This window comes from Martes martes, assembly GCF_963455335.1.
Source record: "Martes martes genome assembly, chromosome: 5".
NCBI classification, from domain to species: Eukaryota; Metazoa; Chordata; class Mammalia; order Carnivora; family Mustelidae; genus Martes; species Martes martes.
Window position 1 is genome coordinate 101,122,174 of NC_137892.1, and position 19,674 is coordinate 101,141,847.

At 58.2% G+C, this 19,674-nt stretch overlaps 1 protein-coding gene across 1 annotated transcript; it reads left to right on the plus strand.

Moving 5' to 3' along the window:
- Nucleotides 1-4,689: 4,689 nt before the first annotated feature.
- DBN1 (drebrin 1) lies at nucleotides 4,690-19,599 on the plus strand. Its single transcript, XM_080804414.1, has 14 exons — nucleotides 4,690-5,000; nucleotides 9,612-9,667; nucleotides 10,283-10,395; nucleotides 10,576-10,650; nucleotides 10,766-10,912; nucleotides 11,057-11,134; nucleotides 11,394-11,545; nucleotides 11,630-11,693; nucleotides 15,377-15,436; nucleotides 15,519-15,642; nucleotides 16,852-17,016; nucleotides 17,458-18,134; nucleotides 18,384-18,486; nucleotides 18,687-19,599. Exons 1-14 carry the CDS (start codon nucleotides 4,915-4,917, stop codon nucleotides 18,755-18,757), a joined length of 1,971 nt encoding a protein of 656 aa, XP_080660540.1. The 5' UTR covers nucleotides 4,690-4,914; the 3' UTR covers nucleotides 18,758-19,599.
- The last annotated feature ends 75 nt before the right edge of the window (nucleotides 19,600-19,674 follow it).

Sequence of the window (19,674 nt, forward strand, 5' to 3'; positions counted from 1 at the left end):
GGGTGAGGAGCAGAGAGCTGCCCCCTCCCGGCCCGCCATCTCAGGAAAGAGGAGCTAGCCTAGATGGAAATAAACATAGCGTGGGGGTACCCGCTCTGAATGCCCCAACCCTCTGCTAAGAACCACAGAGCAATACCTCATATATAATTTAATCATAGAATATCACTTAAGAGAGAGCCTCAGAGAGTGACCTGTCTAGAGCCACTCAGCCAGAATGGCCTGGGTCTGCTGCTCCAAGGATCAAAGCCTGCAGTGCACCCCACCACACCTCCCAGCTGCCCCCCCCACCCCACAAAGAGCTGCAGGGATCACTGTGTTCCAAAGGTGGGGTGTGAGGCTGTGTGGGTGGAGGCTATGGGGACTGGGAAATGTCCCTGTGCCAGGCAGGGAGGCCATTAGCGCCCTTGGAGAGTACAGTTTCCAACCGAGGCGGCAGAGCCCACGGCGGGGGGCACGAGTGGGCAACTGGAGAGGCGTGGGCAGGGGAGGGGTTTTTGCCCGATCTGAGCTGTTTGAGCTCATTTGAAGTCAGCGGGGAGAGAGGCAGTGCAGGGCGAGGGACGGTTTCACCGGAGTACGGAGTAAAGAGAACTGATGATTCTGGGGCTGCCTCCTCAGTGCCAGGTCCCACATAGCCTTGGAACATTCACAGTCCTGTGGACCCCTCCAAGCAGCCCTGCTACGGGAAGGAAGCTGAGGCCGTGGGCTGAAGCGCCGAGCCCCACAGTACGCAGGGACCAGCCGCTAGGCTGGGATTCCAACAACCCCGTGAGTGAGGAAGGGCTCCTCCCTAACAGGGCCTGGAAGGGGTGGGGGCCAGGGCTCCAGGGGCCACAGTGGAGCAAGAAGCTTGCTGGGAGTCTGGGAAGAACGGAGAGGGGGGGCAGTTGGGGGGGGGGCTGGGTGGTGCAGCAGGCTGGTCTAGCCCTGGGAGATTGTGTGGTGAGGTCACCACAAAGTGGCCACAGAGGCCCTCCCTCTCAGGGCTGGGGCAGGGCGGGGCACTAAAAGGCCAGTTCAACTTTCACCCATGTCCCTGCCAAGGACAAAAGTGACTACTACTTGGGGATTAGGTAGATTAGGAAGGACCCTTTTAGCTGCCATTCAAACTAGTTTTAGCAAAAATAGGGATAATTTGTCTCATTTAACTGGAAAGGTCAATGACAGCGGGAGTCTCTCTCAGCTTGCTTTCTTGCTCACTATTTCTCAGCCCTGTTTTCTTCGTGCTGGCTATATTCGCAGGTGGGTGTCGCCATTATTGGCAAAGATGGCCCTCAACCAGTCCCAGGCCCACATCTTGCCTGCCCAGTAGTTCCAGTGGAGCCTTTCTTGATGGTTCCAGCAATAGTCTCGGAGCCGACGCCCACAGGACTGACTTGGGAGACATGTCGATCCCGGAAGCAGTCTCTGCCTCGGGCCACCGACCCAGGACTACGTGCTCCCCTCAGGAGCCTGCCATGGAAAAGCAGCCAGAAGACAGGGACAGGGACACCTAACCGTGGACATCCCCAGCACTGGGCACACTTCCTCCCCTCCAAGCCAGGGAGACTCCCCCCTGAGTCCCACCCCTAGCCTCCACAGCTGTAGCCTGAAGAACTACTTCAGACCAAACTCTAGGTTAGGCCACAACCCCTGGAAATGAGGGTGCTAGGAGGGGAAGCAGGGAGAGCCCATGGCGTCAAGTGACAGAAGACAGGCTTGGGTTCCCATCCAGACTTTGTCACTCACCAGCTGCACGCCTCAGGACAAGTCACTGCCCCTTTCTGAGCCTCAGTTTTCCCAGCTGTGAAACAGTAACCGCTGCCAACGTCAATAGCACCTACTATGTGCAGCTGGCCATTTTAAGCATTTGCTCCTTTTTTTAAATCCTCAGACAGACCCTGTGAGATAGGCACCATCATGATCATCCCCGTTTTATAGTTGAAGAGGAGGGAGACAAAAAAGGTCCAGCAACGAGTCTAAGGTCACACGGTTGGCAAAGTCTGTGCCCTGTGCCGTGACAGCAATGGACTTACCAGGAGCAGAGCTGATGTGGTTGGGTGGCTGGCCCCATGCCAGGGTCCGATGCCTGGGAAATGCGGTGAGCACTGGAGCAATGATGGGCACCCTTAAAGAAGTGCTTGGTTGGAACTTGGCAGAGACCAGACAAGGGCAGAGAAGGCTCTGCTGAGGCCAGCATGTCAGCCTTAAAACCTTCCCTGAGAGCTGTGGAGAAGCACAGAATGGGAAGACAGGCATGGGACGTGGGGGAGAGCCAGGCTTTGAGGAGGAGGGGAGGGAATTCTCACCTTTTAAGCTTCCATCCAGTCACATTTTGTCCTTAGAAGTCATCAAAGAGAAAACTCAGAGATGGGAAGCCTTTTAGCCAAGGTCACACAGTAAGTGATGAGCTTCTAGGTCTGAATCCTCCCTTTTTCTTGACTTTTGTTCTCCAGAAGCCACTGGACCAGCCTCCCAGTGTGAAGGGGGACTTGTGCTCTAGCGATGGGAGAGACCCAATAAGTTAGTGATGTGAAGGGTGATCAGTGCTGGGAGTGGGAGACATGAAAGCCTGGTGGGAGGACCTCCAAGGAGGCACTGAGGCCCACCCACCAAGGCTGGGCACATGGGTTTGTTTCGGGGGTAGCATGTGGCTGAAGAAAGGCAGATTCACAGAGGAGAGGACAATCAGTGGGCACCTTCCTCCCACTGACAAAGGAAACTGAAGCCTATGATGGCGCCACTAAATTTGGCAACTTAAGGATCCCTAGTGCCCTTGGCTGGAGCAGTACCAGGGGCAACGGAGCAGAAGGAGATGGATTGCAGATCTACAAATTATAGGATGAGATGATGTGGAGGGGTAATGGGTAAGAAGACCAGAAGGAGGAGGCTCCAGGACCTGCAAGCAGGGAACCCTCTTTTCTCCCCCTGAAAATAGAGAAAACGGGGCATGGGACATATGAGGACTCTGTACTATCTTTGTAATTTCTCTGTAAATTTAAAACTGTTCTAAAATTAAAAGTTTATTTAAAAATATAGATGGCAAAGAGGTGAGAGTGGGGTGGCTGGAGAGAGTTTGTAGGTGGCTGAGGGGAAGCAGGAATTTGAGGAAGGGAGAGCATGCTCATTGGACTTCTCTTTTTTGGATGTGAAATTGAGTGAGCAGGAGGCTAGGGAGGAGGAGGGGGTGGGGAGTTCTGAGCTGGGACACGCCAAGGGAAGCAGGAGGGGAATGAGGCCTGAGATCCCTCTACCTACCCCTCCCAGTCACCCCTTGGCCCTACTGTGGTCTCCTCCTGCCCCAGAATCCCACTGACTCTGCCCAGGACTTGCTTCAAGTGGGGGCTGTAGAGAAACTGCCAGGGCCAGGGGTCCATGGGCATAGTGGGTGCAGAGCTCCCCAGGCAGGTGTCTGTGAAATTCAGGGTATGTGAAGAGGTTATTCCCACTCTAAGCACTGGGACTCACTGCTGATCAACGTACACTGATCTCTTTCTCCTCTTGGTGTAATTGATGACCCAACTGGGAACTCAAGAGGCCCAGCTGGGGATCACCTCCTCCTCCATCTCCCAGACTGGACCAAGTAAGCTTGCTTGGTTCTGTCACCTCCCCCCAGAAGATGGGGGTGGGAGGCTTTGTAGGAGGTGGAAAAGGCTTCTTAGAGCTAGGGAGGGTTTCAGGGTCCCACCTCAGCAAGGGGTGGAGATGTTCCAGGAGGCCATGGTGCTCACTCCCTGATAGGGAACTTCTATGCTCGGAGCTTCGGGAAATAAAGGTGCGGGAGGCTGGTCCTGTAGTGTCATTGGAGGAACTCTGCCTGGGAGTCTAGGGTTAGATGCTGCTTCTGGAACTGTACTTGGGATTCCTCTGAGAGGCCTGAGGCTTGGGAGAGAAGGCAAAGGAATTCCTAGGCTGGCCCCATCTGAGACGGCCCTGGGGGCAGCTAGTAAGGGAGGGGTGCCCAGAAGAGGGGTGGGGCAGGGATGGAGAAGAAGTTGGGAATGCTGGAGTACTGATCTAGGTTGGGGCTGGGCATGATCAAGGAGGCAGGGATGGATGGGTGTGGTTGGAAACTGGAAACCCCACGGAAATCAGGTAGGCTGGACTGAGGAGGGTGCTGCTAGAGAAGGCGTATGGTGCGCCCTGTGCATGGGGTTGAGAGTAGGCCGGGAACGAAATGGGTTGGATGTGGCGTGGAGACACAGATGGCAGTGGATAGTGATGGGGATGGTCTAGGAGTGGACCTTTCAGAAGTGGTGGGTATGGGCTGCATATGGGCCACAGTGGCTGATACAGTTGGGTTGGGGTTGGGGGTTGGGACACAAATGGATTTAACCTGGTTTGGGTGGGTGAGGCTGGGACGGGGAGAAACTTAAGCACGGAGTGGGGCTGGGCCCAATTGGAATGAAGTGGATTTGGGACTGGGACCAGCAGCTGGAAAGGAAGAGGGGTGACGCCGGGCCTGGGTTGTGGCTGCAGACAGGAATCACGGTGAGGTGGGGTCGCCGCGGGGTATGGGGCTGGGGAAGAGGGTGAGCGCCCACGTCGGGAACACGGTAGGCGAGGGTTTGGGACGTGGGTGAGACGCGCCTGGGGAGCGGAAGGGCAGATCCGCTGCGGGGCGCGGCGCGCAGGGGCGGTGGGTGAGGGGCGTGGGGGCGCCCCGGGGCAGGCCGGGAAGGGGGGGCGGCCCTCCCCCTGGGCCGGGCCAGGGCGGCGCTAGGACCGAGCGCGCGGAGGGAGCGAGCCGGGCGGAGCCTGCGCCCCCCGCCCCCCGCCGGCCGGCTCCCCTCCCCCGGCCGCTGGCTCGCTCCGCTCGCAACGCTGCAGAGGCTTCGAGGCGGCGGCGGCGGCGACTCCTTCTTTCCTTCCCTCCTCCTCTGGACGTCCGTCCGTCTGTGCGTCTGTCCGTTCGGCCTCGGTCCGGCCAGCAGCATGGCCGGCGTCAGCTTCAGCGGCCACCGCCTGGAGCTGCTGGCGGCGTACGAGGAGGTGATTCGGGAGGAGAGCGCGGCCGACTGGTGAGCCCCCCGCCCCCGCCCCCGGCCCCTTTGTCCCCGCGCCGCCGCCGCCGCCGCCGCCGCGCCTTTGTTTCCACCCGGCTCCGCCGCCCTGCAGCCAAGAAGGGAGGGGGAGACCCCGAAATGGTGCAGCGGCCCGGGAGGGCCAGGGAGGGGCTGCCTTTGTGCGCGCCGGGGGAGGGGCCGGGCCGGGCCAGGCGGGGCACTGCCGGGCCCCGAGCGCCCACAGGCGGTCCCAGTTGCGCGGTGGGAGCGGTGGCCGGACGCCGGCCGGAGAGATGCAGGTTCCAGATGTGTGGCCCGGGGCCCGCATGGCCCTGCGGGAGCCCATCCCCCGCCCTCTGCCCTCCCGCCCTGGGCCCGGGGGACAGGTGTGCACGGGGCGGCCAAGGGCACCTTCGCCACCTTCGAGCGGGCGAGGACCGGGCGGGGACGAGGCGGGGACCAAGCCAGCGGAGCCAGCGCAGCCTGCCTGGCCCAGCCCGGCCCGGCCACAGCACAAAGGAAAGCTAGGGCGGGGGAGGAGCCGAGCGGGCTGGGGGCCGGGGCGCCCCGCCCACCGGGGGGCCTCTCCGAGTTGGGGTGTGATGGAAAGACGTTCATTGCCACATAGCAACCACCAAGCGACTCCTGTTCCCCTCAGGGGTCGCGGAGGAGGCAGAGATGAGTCCTCTCCCCGACCCCGAAGGGGATTGCGGGGACTAGACAGCAGGGCCGAGAGATGCCACGGGGACTGAGCTGCCTGGCTAGGTGGCCAGCTGGGGTCCCTGAGGGGGAACTCTCAGGCGCACAAGTGTGGAGGCAGCCCTGAAAGAGGCATGAGAGAGTGAGTAGATCCAGTGAGCCCCTAAGCCTCGTGGCCCAGTGGCCAGAGGCTCTCAGCAAACTGGTGGGGGAAAAGCTGAGCTACCCTCTCCCCCTTCCCCAGAGCTGTGGGAGGGAATGGACCACCTGCTCTTGGGCTGGAGTCCCGAGGGTTGGGGGTGGAAGCAAAGGGGTCCCACACTGCCCCATTCAGGAATCCTCTTCTCCCCAAATACTCTGTCCTGGGACCCGTGCCCGTTCTGCTCTCTAGGACTGATCTTCTCTTGGGAGGCGGGAAACTGAGGCACAGAGTGAGGATAGGTCTGAGGGACCTCAGTGGGGCTGGCTTCACCCTTATCCCAGGAGGGCAGTTAGGTAGGGACACTGACCTGGGGGCTGGAGGCGGGGCAAGATGGCCAGGCATCCATGCCAAGGTACTGCAGCACTGGCGGACAGCCAGGCCTGGAGGGATGGACATGAGAGACAAGCTCTCATGTCCTGCGGGTCAGTCACAGGAGAGGCCAGCACAGGCTAAGCCGGCAGGCGGCCCACCCATTGTCCCAGCCCTGCCCTAAGGGGGCTGAGATCATGGGAGGAGTTCAGGGCAAGTGGCCAGCTTGGCCTGGTGGAGGAGCTAGGCTTGGGGTAGGGGCCTTGCCTGCAGAGGGGCACAGCTTGCCTTAACACCCCTCTCTTGCCCTCTGGTCTGGTGGTTACTGTCTACCATCACCCCATTTCCCTCTAACCTCTGGCAGCCCAGTGCAGAGACACACAGCCACTGCTGGGCCATCTCCTGCTTAGCTGGAACCTGGCTCCTACCTCCCAGCAGCATCCATGTGGCCAAAGCCAGTTATTCATCACTGGCATGCGTCACCCCCCATCTGGGTTGTGTGTGGGACACACACACACACACACACACACCCTTGCACATACACACATTTGGTCAATCCCGAGGGCCTAGATAGCATTTTGTAAAAAGGGTGTGAGTGTCCCATCCTGCAGAGTGGGGCATGAGTGCTCCCAATACCCAGTATAGAGCCAGGGGTACGGTGGAGTCTTAAGACGCAGGGGCAGACCCTACACTCAGAGACCAGAGGAGGGCATATTGGGTACAGTTGCTGTCTTGGTCAGGGGCGTGGGCACTGCCCTCCTGTACCTTGCCTCCTAGGGGGAGCTCACTCCTAGGTGGCAGAGGCTTTGAAATGGACCATTGCCCCAACTACTCACTGTGTTGACCACACACAAGGGTCTGCTCCTCTCTGGTCCTCTTGAAAAGAGAAAGCGGGGATGGGACTCTGCCCTATCTGGGACCCCCAGGGCCCTTCCAACTCCAACATGCTGAGAGTAGGATTGTCCTGAGGGATTCACCTGCCTTTGGTCCCCCCACCTCAGCTGAATGCAGGATCTCCCTGAATGCAGTGGCTACATTCCAGCCCCACCTCACCCTCGCCCAGTGTCCCTAGCCTGCCCAGTTTCTCAGAGTTGGTGTCAATATCGTGGATATTTACGGGGGCTGTCTTATGGTGACCCCGGGACCCAGTGAGTGAGAGGTGTCGACTGTCTGAATCAGCTATCTCCGCTTCACACAGCTTAGAGTTAGAGGTATTGTCTATCTCGAGGGGTTGAAGCTGGAGAGACATGTAGATTCCTGGGCCCCCCATCCTGATACCTTGTGGTTTCACCAGCTCCCACCCATTCAGGCCTGGGCTGCCTCTGATGTGTTTGGAAGCACAGATCTAATGAGATCTGGGATGGGCTCGGAGGCTTCTTGCCATCCGCGCTGGGGTATGGTGGGTGTTCTGGGGAGGGGCAGCTTAGGGCAGGACTTCCTTGGGAGCTGGTATTGGGTGCCTGAGGGATTTCAGCGGGGGTGGGGTGGGGGGAGCCCTGAGGTAGAGAAGTAGGTCTGGCCCTTCTCTGGAGGGAACCACATAGCCAGAGGCTCTCTGGTGGGAAACTTGTCCACTTGTGTTTGGGATTAGGGAACCATCCAGCAATCCCAAGTGTTTAGTATGAATCTGGAGGTCTGGTTGGAAAGGCGGGCAGGGGGCAGAGGTCAGGATTCGAAGGCCTGCTAAAGGCTTTGAACTTAGGTATTGTTTCTGCCAAGCAAGGACTGTGGCAGTTAGCAGAAAAAGCTGGCCAGGGGTGGGTAGGTAAGGGTTGAGCGTGCAAGGGGTCCTTGGCAGGGCTGGTGTTCCTGGCCCTCAGAGAGGCTGACAAGTTGTGTGCTTGTGTGCTAGGGGTGTGCTACCTAGAGCAGTGTCTGGCAATCAGGGTCTTTGAGTTCTGCCTCTGTTTCTGGACTGTGGAATGGAGAGGGGCAGACCCCTGCTTCTCTGAGGGCCCTTTGTTCCCAGTGGTGGTTAGGGTAGCCAGACAGGTGGTGGGACAGCTGTGCTGAGAGGCAGCTGCCAGGGTTGGGGCCCAGGCAACAGTTGGACTAGGAGCTTCCCAGCCCCACAGCCCACCTGTGTCCCTTTCTGGAGGGAGGGCTCCCGGAGAAGGGGGGTGGGGTGGGGGCTGGGGATCATTTGGCCCTGACAGTGACTTGTGCTGACCTCATATGAGACTGAGCCAGGCCCTCCTTTCCTTTCCTCCTCCCTCTCTCCTCCCTCCTCCTCCTTCTCCACCCCACTTCCCTCCTCCCTCTTCCCGCTTTCCCTTCCTCCCCCTTCCCTCCCTCCCTCTTTCATTTTTCTCTTCATCCCTTCACTTCATTCCTTTCTCTTCTCTTTCTTCGTCCCCCTCTCCCAGTTTCTCCCTCCCATTCTCTTCTCCATCACCCTGTCTCTCCTCCTAACCCCTACCTTCCTCTGCCTATCCTGGAAGTAGGAAAGGAAAGCATGTGGAAGGGGCTTGATACCTCCTGAGCCTCCGGGACAAGGCCCTTCACCCTTGCTCCACTGGGTTCCCAGGAGGAGACGTCTCTGCCTTCCCCTCCATGAAATGGGTGCTGTGCCAGTGCCGCTGGGGGGTGGCGGGGAGACAGGGCAGAAAAAGCTAGGGAGGAAAAGGAAGGAGGAAGGCTGCTAGGGTCAGCTTTCTGGTGAAACTAAGGCAGAAGGAAAGGCCAGCACTCCCAGGAGGCCAAGGCCTCCTCAGCGCTGGCAGAGGCCTAGGGGCTGGAAGGCCAGGAGAACATTCCCACGGGGGGTCTGAGGCTGGGCAAGAGTGACAGAGTGACTGCTGTGACCTCATCCCCATTTCTGAGAGGCAGAGGTTGAGGCCAAGGGCATGTCCCCAGGGTCCTTTGTGTTCAGGAGAATGTGGCTAGGGTGGGCCCGTCATTTGCCAATTGCCAGGTTGTCTTGGTTACCAAGGGATGCCCAGCAAAGAGCACCAGGTTCTCCTCCCCCTTCCTTGCCTTGGGGGGAGGGGTGGTGGGTACTGAGAACACGCCAGGTAGGTTCCCTGCACTGGCCAATGGGGGCTGAGGATCCTGGTAGCCAGGGAACGGTAACCAAGGAACCGTCGCCTTGGAGTCTCCATCTCACACCCGCTCACTGGGTTGTAGGCTGCCAGGGCCCGAGCTCTGAGAATGGGACACATGGGCTCCCTCAAAGCCAGCGACCAGGCAGTGATTTCTGCCCCTTTGCCTATTCTCCACCTGACTCTTGCATCCCTCTGCCAAGACCCAGGCTGCCCCCCACGGGGCTTCATGCCGTGATGACATGGCAGCTCTAGACCAGAACCCCTACTCCTGTCCTGCCTCCTCTGGGTCCCTCCTCCTCCCCAGAGCCATCCCCGCCCAAATTGGCGTCCTGGGCCCTGTCAGTACTCAAAGCCATCCCTCCCTCTCCCCAGGGCTCTGTACACGTATGAGGATGGCTCAGATGACCTCAAGCTCGCAGCATCAGGAGGTAAGAATTCCAGCCATTCCTCTGCCTTCCTCTCCGCCCCCTCCTCCGGTTGTTTTCTTTCCCACCCTCCTGGCTCTGGGCCATCTCCCTGCCTGCAGCCAGCAGACCCACACTTGTCTGCCTGTGTCCTTCCTCCAGCCATCCCAAAGATCCCTAGGGGAGGGAGGGAGGGAGCCTTGCTTGCTCTTTGATTATGAGAAGACTGAGCTTCAGAAACGGAGAGTGACTTGCCCAAAGTCACACAGCTAGGAGGGAAGGGACCTGGCAGGGATGGCCCAGATCACATCCACTTTCTCCAGAGCCCAAGAGTTTTTTTTTTTACCTCACCAGGCATAGCACTGTGTGAGAGGTGATGATATGCGAAAAGTGAGACATGGGATGTGTGAAGAACAAACACTTCCTTGGTCCTAAATCGGGCCCTGGGGGATTCAAAGACAAAGCTTGCTGCTGCCTGTTGTCCCTGTCTCACAGCAGCACAGAGCTGTGGGTCATCCAGATCTCTGGGTGTGCTCGCAGAGCCCATGAGAGGAGTCTTTCCTTCGAGTTCTAGGCCCTTTGCAGGGCAAGGGTTCAGGAGTTGCGAAGTTTGGCTTGATACCCTCCTTATTCCCCCAGACGGGGGTCTGCAGGAGCTTTCCGGCCACTTTGAGAACCAGAAGGTGATGTACGGCTTCTGCAGCGTCAAGGATTCCCAGGCTGCTCTGCCCAAATACGTGCTCATCAACTGGGTATGCAGCTGTGGGCTGGGGACGGGAGGGAAGGCCCCAGGACACTTGCCCCCCTCCCCACTTCACCTACTGACGCCACCAGAGAGAGCTCCACTAGTCCCTGGGGAAGAGAACCCAGGGTCTCAGGCTGTTGCCCCCTCTTGTTTTTTCCCAACCCCCTCTTTGTTGGGTACTTTGCAGGTTGGTGAAGATGTGCCTGATGCCCGAAAATGCGCTTGTGCCAGCCATGTGGCTAAGGTGGCTGAGTTCTTCCAGGTGCGAGTGGGGCCAGGACTTGTGGGGGTGGGGCTAGACCCCCAGGGCATCGTCTCTCTGCTGGTAGGGGTCACAGGATGGAGCCATGCTACCTGAATACACCTTCCTGCTGCAGGGTGTCGATGTGATTGTGAATGCCAGCAGCGTGGAAGACATAGATGCGGGTGCCATCGGACAGCGGCTCTCCAACGGGCTGGCGCGGCTCTCCAGCCCAGTGCTACACCGGCTGCGGCTGCGTGAGGATGAGAACGCCGAGCCGGTGGTCAGTGTGTGCCTGGGGCAGGCCAGCCCTACCAGGGCTTCCCCGCCCCCTCTTTGCCTGTTCGTCTTCACCCTTTTGTGAAGGGGAGCTCCCAGAGCACTCAGCCCGTTTTCCTCACTCATGCCAAGCTATTTGACTCTGCAGGGCACCACCTATCAGAAAACTGATGCAGCTGTGGAAATGAAGCGGATTAACCGTGAGCAGTTCTGGGAGCAGGCCAAGGTGTGGACCCCGGCCCCAGCTTTCAGGCTGAGCTGCCCCTCCCTGATCCCACCCCAAGGCACAGATCTGACCTCTGTCCCCAAGTCCCTCGCTCATGTGTCCCACCTTGTGTGCTACCCCAGCTGAAAGAGGGAGTCGTTTTGGCTTAGCCCATAAGGTGTAGTTCCCAGAACCTTCCAGTCCTAGGTTGGGGTGGGTTGGAGGGGTGGGGGCGGGCCCCAGCTCAGGGCCTGCACTGCCTTGGCGTGGGGGGTTGCAGAAGGAGGAAGAGCTGAGGAAGGAGGAGGAGCGGAAGAAGGCCCTGGATGAGAGACTCAGGTTTGAGCAAGAGCGGATGGAGCAGGAACGGCAGGAGCAGGAGGAGCGGGAACGGCGCTACCGAGAGCGGGAACAGCAGATCGAGGAGCACAGGTCGGCCCTGCCCCACCTTACGCCACCTGCTCCAGGCCTCGTGCAGACCCACCCTAAGGTGTGCATGCCGGCTTATCATTCCAGGAGGAAACAGCAGACTTTAGAAGCCGAGGAGGCCAAGCGGCGGTTGAAGGAGCAGTCGATCTTTGTAAGTTTCTAGCCAGGGCTCCCCATCTTCCGGTGAGAAGTGAGAACGGTCCCTGTGTTCCTGGGCCTTGGCAGGAGGTCTGGGAGGCATGGTTATCAGTGCCTTGGGGACAGTTCTGGGTGTTCAGAGTACCTCTGCATGGGCACAGAGTGTCCCAGAGTATCAGGCCAGTCACCCGACCATGGAGGTCTCTAGTCCCTGGCTGTGGAAAGAGACCTCCTTGAAGAAGCTTATTCTGTAGACTGAAAGAGAAAATCTACCCTGACCCAGACCCTCACTGACCAGCCCCCCCACCCCCTCCATTGGAGTCTAAGAGGCTTGGGGTGGATTAGACACACTTACTGCACTTGGGGGGCTGGAGGCCCGAGTCCCACTGCAGTTGTGCTCCAGAGCCACGTGACTGAGTTTGGGCCAGTGTTGGGAGCATCTGTGCACACGTGCGTGTCGTTCGAAGGGTGCTGTCTGGGCTCCACACCTTGGCATGGCCCACAAAGTCACACTGGAGTTGAGTCTTCATGCTTTGAATGGAATTTTGTATTTCGGAGCTGAGGTCATTCAGGTGGGAGCATGGTAGAGTTCCGACTGGGAGGCAGCCAGTTACCTGGCTGGGGCCGTGCTGGCCAGTTGTTCCATGAGGACCCAGACAGGAGGCTGGGAGGGCAGAGGCCAGACAGCCCTGCAGCCCCTGGCTGGAAGTGGCTGTCACAGTTCACTACAGTCACACCAGCCGTGGTAGTGGGGATGGCGGGCAGATAGTGAGCTCCAACTGTAAGTGTTCATTAGGTGGGCAAAACTTTTCATAAAAGTAACCGATAAAGCAAGTTTATTTATTTTTTTTTTGCAAGTTTATTTTAAATGGTGCCAAAATGTCCGTAAAATGTGCCATCTTGACCGTTTTTAAGTGTACGGTTTAGTGGCATTAAGATTCCCAACAAATTCACTTTGTACAACTGTCATCACTGTTTATCTCCAGATTTTTTTTTCAATCTTCGCATATTGAAACTCTGTCCACATTAAACGCTCAATCCTCATTCTCTCCTCCCCCAGGCCCCTGGCAGCTGCCTTTCTGCTTTCTGTGAATTTGATTACTCTCAAGTACCTCACTTGAATGGAATCGTGATTTTTTTTTCCTTTTGTGACCAGGTTATTTCACTTAGCACAGTGTTTTTAAGGTTCATCCACATGACAGAATGTCTTCCTTTTTTTTTTTTTTTAAAGATTTTATTTATTCATTTGAGAGAGAGAGAGAGAGAGAGACAGAGAGTGCACACAAGCAGGGGGAGCAGCAGACAGAGGGAGAAGCAGGCTCTCCACTGAGCAGGGATCCTGTTGTGGGACTCAATCCCAGGACCCCAGGATCATGACCTGAACCGAAGGCAGACGCTTAACCAACTGAGCCACCCAGGCGCCTCACAATGTCTTTTTTTAAGGCTAATAATATTCCATTGTATGTATACCCACATTTTGTTTATCCATTCAAAGCAAGGTCACTTTGAAAAAAGCTTATTTTGACAGAAAATTTCACACACACGCACACAAAGGCTGATAGATTAGTATGGTGACTCCCTGAAGTGATCACTCTTCAGCAGTTGTCAGAGTTTCAGGCAAAGTCTTAAAGTCTCGTGCCATTATTAGTCTCATCCAGCCCTTCAAGTGTGGCTCATATGACAGTGACAATGGATGTTCTAGCAGGTCAGTGTGGTACCCTACAACTTCAGGCCCTCTTAAGAAGGTCCCATGTGAGAACTTTGGAATTTAGAACCATAAAATGCTTTCCTGTTGCTTAAGCTGTTGTTCTGCTTTCTTTTCTCTGTGAAGAATTGCCTACCTTGTCTGAGTTCCCATTTTGCCTGGGCTGCCAGGGAGCTCTCATGTATCTGAAAATGCTAGGGCACAGCAGGGCTTTTGACCCTATGATTAATGTACTGATCTCACTTTCCAACCTGTAGCCCTAATTTGTTTCGATGTTTTGCTCTTTGTTGGTAGTTTAGGTTTTGTGGTGAGCTTGCCTCCAGTCCTTTTTCTGAATGAGGCAGAGGAATCTGGTGAGGTCCCCCAGGCAGGGCTGGAATACCAGCAGGGGCTGGTGGGATATAATTTATGGGAAGGCAAGGGGCCTGACTGGAGCCCAGTGGGCTGAGGAGCAAGGGAAATTTGATTGGAAGGAGAGAGCTAGGTCAGAGGAGGACTTGAGATCTCGTTCTGGAAGACGCAAAGCTGTGGTTGGAGTGACAACTCTTGAGGCAGGTTCTTGGAAGGGTCGTTCTCTTAAATTATCCTGAGAGAAATGCTTAAGTTTTAGGTTATGTGCACAAAACAAAGAAGCCCTGCAACTCCTCCACCTTACCTGCAGCTTCTTCCCCCCTCGGCCTCAGCCCCTCGTGCCCCATTTGCCACACTCAAGGCAGGAGCAGCACTGATCCAGAAGCTTGGCTGTCGTGAGTTCGGTTCAGCAAGCACATGCCAGCTGAACCTTGTGCTGGCCACTGACACACAGATCTGACTGCTCGGTCCTTGTCACACACAGAGGATGGGGCAAGGATCCCAGAAAAAGGAAGTTAGGATACGGTGTACTCTGCAGTGTGTGCCTGGACCACCTTGTGGAGACCCAGAAATGACCCGATTAGGCTAGGGACCTCTTCCCCAGGAGGCAGTGTTCACGCTGAGGCTGGAAGTGGGAAGAGTTGGACCTGGCGTGGGAGATGGGCATTTGGGGCAGGAGAGCTTGAGCTCCTGTGCGAAGGCGTGGAGGGGGGAAATGGCATGCCTGTTCCAGGAACTGTGACCACATCATGCTACAGGGTGTGTGGGTGAGTCAGGGCAGGAGGCGGGTGTTAGGTGACAGGCTAGATCAGACAAGGGGAAAGGGGACGTGAGACAAACAAGGGGCCCCATCTACCTTTACTGCTGGGGTAGCAGCCTCAAAACTGCAGTGTAGTTAGCTGGTACAGTGCAATAGGGAATGGTGGGGACTGCAGTGAGCGGGACTGCACGTGTGTGGGGTCAGGGTCCCTGCAGCGCAGCTCTGGCCAATAGTTGCTTTGGGGTGTGTCCACTGTGTCCAGGGCTTCTGGCATTAGAAGAGAAATTGGAGATCCTGATTTTGGTATGAAACTCCTGATTTTTAAATGGTAGCAACTAATATGTTTTTAAAATACCATACTGGCAAAACAAAAGCTGTCTGTGGGCCGTACTCAGCAAGTACTTACTATACTGGTGATGTTGAGCTAGCAAAGATCCTGGGCTGATGTGGATTTTGGAAAGATCTTGTACGAGAGGAGAGCGAGGGATAGGTGACTAATGAGAAGACCTTGGTCATGATGCTAGGATCAGGGCAGCAGTGATGGGGGTGTGGTTGACTGGGTGCTGGAGTAGGAGGCCCAAGAACATTTAGGTACAAAGCAGGGAGCGCTCCTGAATGGTCCTGGATGCCTGGTTGGATCTGGGGGTGAAGGAGCAGGAGGAGCTGAGCCAGGTACCCAGGGGCCTGTCTGAGCTGGAGATGAGGTAGCCCAGGGCCTTGCACATGGAGAGAAGGAGCTACGTGACCGGCTGGTGAAGGGAGCCAGAGGTGCCACCACCAAGCCCCTTCCTGCCAAGTTGTGGAGAAAACGTGGGGCCTGTATGGCGGCCAACAGCTCAGGGGGAGTGGGGTGCCCAGGACACTGTTGTTTGGTTTCCAGGGTGACCAGCGGGATGAGGAGGAAGAGACCCAGATGAAGAAGTCTGAATCGGAGGTAGAGGTGAGAGCTGGGAAGAGGGCGAGTGAGGTGGACGGGACTCGCCTCCTCTGGGCCTGCCCTTACCCTTCCTTCGTGCCCCTAGGAGGCAGCGGCCATTATTGCCCAGCGGCCTGACAACCCGCGGGAATTCTTCAAGCAGCAGGAACGAGTTGCATCGGCCTCTGCAGGCAGCTGCGATGCACCCTCACCCTTCAACCACCGGCCAGGTAGTCCCAGGTCCCACCCCCACCTGACCCCAACTTCTCAGGTTTGGGGCTTGAGCCTCTCTGCGACTCTTTCTTGGAAGGGAAGCCTTGCCCAAGGACCCCTTGGAGAAGGCAAGGCCATTCACTGAGTGTGCTTTCACCCACCGGTTCCATGGTGGCAGGACCAAGAGGGGCTCAGGCCGGGGTCGGTGTTGGCCTCGACTGAGCAGTGGGCAGTGCTGAAGGTCATCTGGGCAGCTCTGGCATGGGCTGAGGCACCCCCCTGCCTGCAGGGAGCTGCCCCACTGGGGTTGAACTAGGTCTTGCCTAAAGGGCTGTGGGTGCATGTGGGGCAGTCTCTGACCCTAGGCCTGAGTTTGAGGAGCCTGGAACCAGCGCCCAGTGCAGCTTCCACCCCCCTCCACAAAGCACCTTCCGCTCCATCCGCTGCTCTGCGTGTTTGTCCCTGCTGTGTGCTTGGCCCTGTGCTGGGGTTCCAGGGGTGGGGCCCGCTGTCCCGTGATGCTTAGAGGCTGGCTTGGTGTGGCAGGCTCATTGCTGTGCGTGCCTGGTGCTGGGGGGAGTCATCTGATGGCTTGAGGCTGTGGCCTAGTGTGGCTGATTGTGTGCCCTAGCTGAAGGCACTTTGGACTTCTAGGGCCAGCTCTGGGGGCGGGTGAGGCCTTGGGGCGGGGGTGGGGGAGACTGACCCTCTCTTGTCCTCTGTCTCTCTCTGTCTGTCTCTCTCGGCAGGTCGTCCGTACTGCCCTTTCATAAAGGCATCGGACAGTGGGCCTTCCTCCTCCTCCTCTTCCTCCTCCTCCCCTCCACGGACTCCCTTTCCCTATATCACCTGTCACCGCACCCCAAACCTCTCTTCCTCCCTCCCATGTAGGTAGCAGCCCCAGGCTTCAGTGGGAGGGGTAAGGAGGGCCCCGCTTCCCAGCAGTGCCCCCACCCTCACTCCCCTAGCCTGACCGCTGATCTCTGGTGTTTGTCCCCAGAGCAGGTACTACCTGCCTCTTTCCCTTGGTCCTGAAGGGGCTCTGGCCCCAAGGGGCCTGGCTTATAGGATCTGGAGCTGTGGTCTGGCCCCTGAGGGGCCTGGGGGGGCTCCCAGCCCCCACCCAGACTCCACACAGGAGGTGCTGGCCAGACCCCGAGGTGGACAGTCCTGGTCCTACCTGGCTCCCTGGCCCTCCCTGACCAGCCTGGGGCTTTGTTCCACAGGCAGCCACCTGGACAGCCACCGGAGGATGGCCCCTACCCCCATCCCCACCCGGAGCCCATCGGACTCCAGCACGGCTTCTACCCCTGTTGCCGAACAGATTGAGCGGGCTCTGGATGAGGTCACATCCTCACAGCCTCCACCACTGCCACCGCCACCCCCTCAAGGTGAGTGAGGGGCTACACCCTAGCTGCCCTGGGGCTCCCACCAGTCCCTGGGCTGGCACCCCCATGTGGCCATGTTGACAGCTCAGGAATCTGAGCCCTCCACCGCCACCCAGAGTGTCCTGCAGTGGCTGTGGCCAGGAGGAGCCCTGGTGTTGCGGTCCGACCTGCTGTCTCTCGACCTCAGTGGTTCTCCCTGCAACGGGGATCGGCCTTCCTCCTGGCGCTGCTGAGCAAATTGAAGACCTGAGGAGATAAAGGGGGCTGCAGGGCCCAGGGGGTGTGCTGGAAGGCGCTCTGTGTGAGCTCTTAGTGGAAGCCTTCAATTCTGGAAGCCGGTGACTCCTCAGTGGGTGGGCTGAGTAGAGTAGGGTGGCTGCCCCAGGCCTGCGTCCTTTCCCAGGATGCTGACCACATGCCTATCCTCCATGTGTGCTCTGACAGAGACCCAGGAGCCTGGGCCCAGCCTGGATAGTGAAGAGACCAGCCAAGAGGCCAGAGCAGCAGCCCCTGAGTCCTGGGCCGGCCCCACGGAGGAGTCCCCACAGGCACCGGAGCCTCCCCGGGGGCAAGGCAGCCCCACGGAGGACTTGATGTTCACGTCTCCAGAGCAGGCTGTCCTGGCTGCCCCTCTGGAACCTGCCGTGGCCAACGCCGCCGCAGCTGACGCCCCGGCCGCTGATGCCATTGAAACCGACACTGCCACTGCTGACACCACTGTTGCCCACACTGTCACCCCTGCCACGGCCAGCCTCATTGACCTATGGCCTGGCAATGGGGAAGAGGCCTCCACAGCCCAGGCTGAGCCTAGGGTGCCCATACCTCCCTTGGGTGCCGAGGTCACTCTGGCAGAGGTTCCCCTGCTAGAGGAGGGGGCTGAGGAGCCACTGCCACTGGCAGGCAAAGGCTGTGCCAATCTTCTCAATTTTGATGAGCTGCCTGAGCCGCCAGCTACCTTCTGTGACCCAGAGGAGGAAATAGAAGGGGAGCCCCTAGCTTCCCCCCAGGTCCCAACTCTGCCCTCGGCTCTAGAGGAGCTGGATCAGGAGCCAGAGCTGGAGCCAGAGCCAGAGCCCCACCTGCTGACCAATGGCGAGACCACCCAGAAGGAGGGGACTCAGGTGGGGCAGGGATAGCCTGGTGGAAGGGGTGGTGGGAGGGCTTCTAGCAGGGGGTACACCCTTTCTCTGCCACCCACGTTATTGGAGGGAAGCTCCATACAGTACTTCCTCCTTGGGCCTGCTTTGCTTTTTTGTCGAAGGCAAAAAATGGATGGAATCACTGGTTGCTGGGGAAGCGAACTCAGGCCTGGTAGGTCAGCCCTAGTCCTCCTGGGTGGGACCCAGTGACCTGGAGCTTTCCTCCTGCAGGCCAGTGAGGGGTACTTCAGCCAATCACAGGAGGAGGAGTTTGCCCAATCGGAAGAGCTGTGCGCAAAGGCCCCGCCTCCTGTTTTCTACAACAAACCTCCAGGTGAGTACTGGGGTGGGAGATGGGAGGAATTCCGGTAGGGGGGCTGGGTTCCGGTACGAACATGCGCGCGTACACGCACACAATCCGTTGGCGGTGCTGGGTTCAAGTGTTTGCACACACACAGCCACGGCTCCCAGGGGTTGGGGGACACAGCCGTGGATCTGCTGGGCCTTAACTCCCCTCCCTTCCCAATATCACAGAAATCGACATCACCTGCTGGGATGCAGACCCAGTACCAGAAGAGGAGGAGGGCTTCGAGGGCGGTGATTAGCGGTGGCGCCCGCCCTCAGGCTGCCCTTGCCAAGGCCGCCCACCTGTGCCGGCCTCTGGCCAGACGGCCCGCCGCACCTGCACTCGCAGCAGCTCCGCCTGGCACCCACTCCGGATTCCGGCCCTGGCCCGGGACTTGGCCGCTTCCTTACCCATAGGGCCTGACTTTTACAGCTTTTCTCTTTTTTTTAAAGTTGATAGGAGACTTGTACAGTTGACTGGTTTTCCTCCCGTTGGTAGTTGAGACGCTGTTGCAAATTCTACCCCGTTCCCGCCCGGTCCAGACTGTAGCTCTTAGTCCTCCCTGCTCACTCAAGCTGGCCGGGGTGGAGGCCTCATCCTACTTGGGGCCTGGCGTCGGGGGAGCTCTGGTGGGAAAATGTCCCACCTCTTTTCCTAGTTTTATGTTTCTTGGAAAAATATCACTTTGTATTCTCTGTCCAGGGCTTCAGATATTTTGCACGAATTTTAAAACATGGCAATAAATGGCTCGTGGGCTCTGGCTCCCTGGGACCCCCTCCCCGCCCATCTCTTGACCCCTCCCCGCCTGGCCCAAAGGAAGTAGGCCCAGCTGGGGCCCCTCAGCTTCCAGGCCCTTTCCTGCCCCCCTCCTGCTGGGCAGGTCCCAAGCTGGAGGCCCTAGGCGCGGATCAGGTCAGGGCTCTCAGTGGGGCCCGGGGCTTGGGCGGCCCCTCCCCAACTCCTCCCTCTTTGCTTGGGTTCCTTTTTCACGTTCAGTAACTGTTTTTTGGAAAGCACAAACTTCTGTAACGGGTCGTGCTCATGTCTGTTAATAAAGAAATCCAGATCCCTTCGGGCCTGCGGCTCCGGGCCTCTAGGGGCAGATCTTGGGTGTGCCGCCTGCCCTGACCCCAATTCCCAACTCTTCCCACCTCCAAGGTCACCGGGGCCACCCTC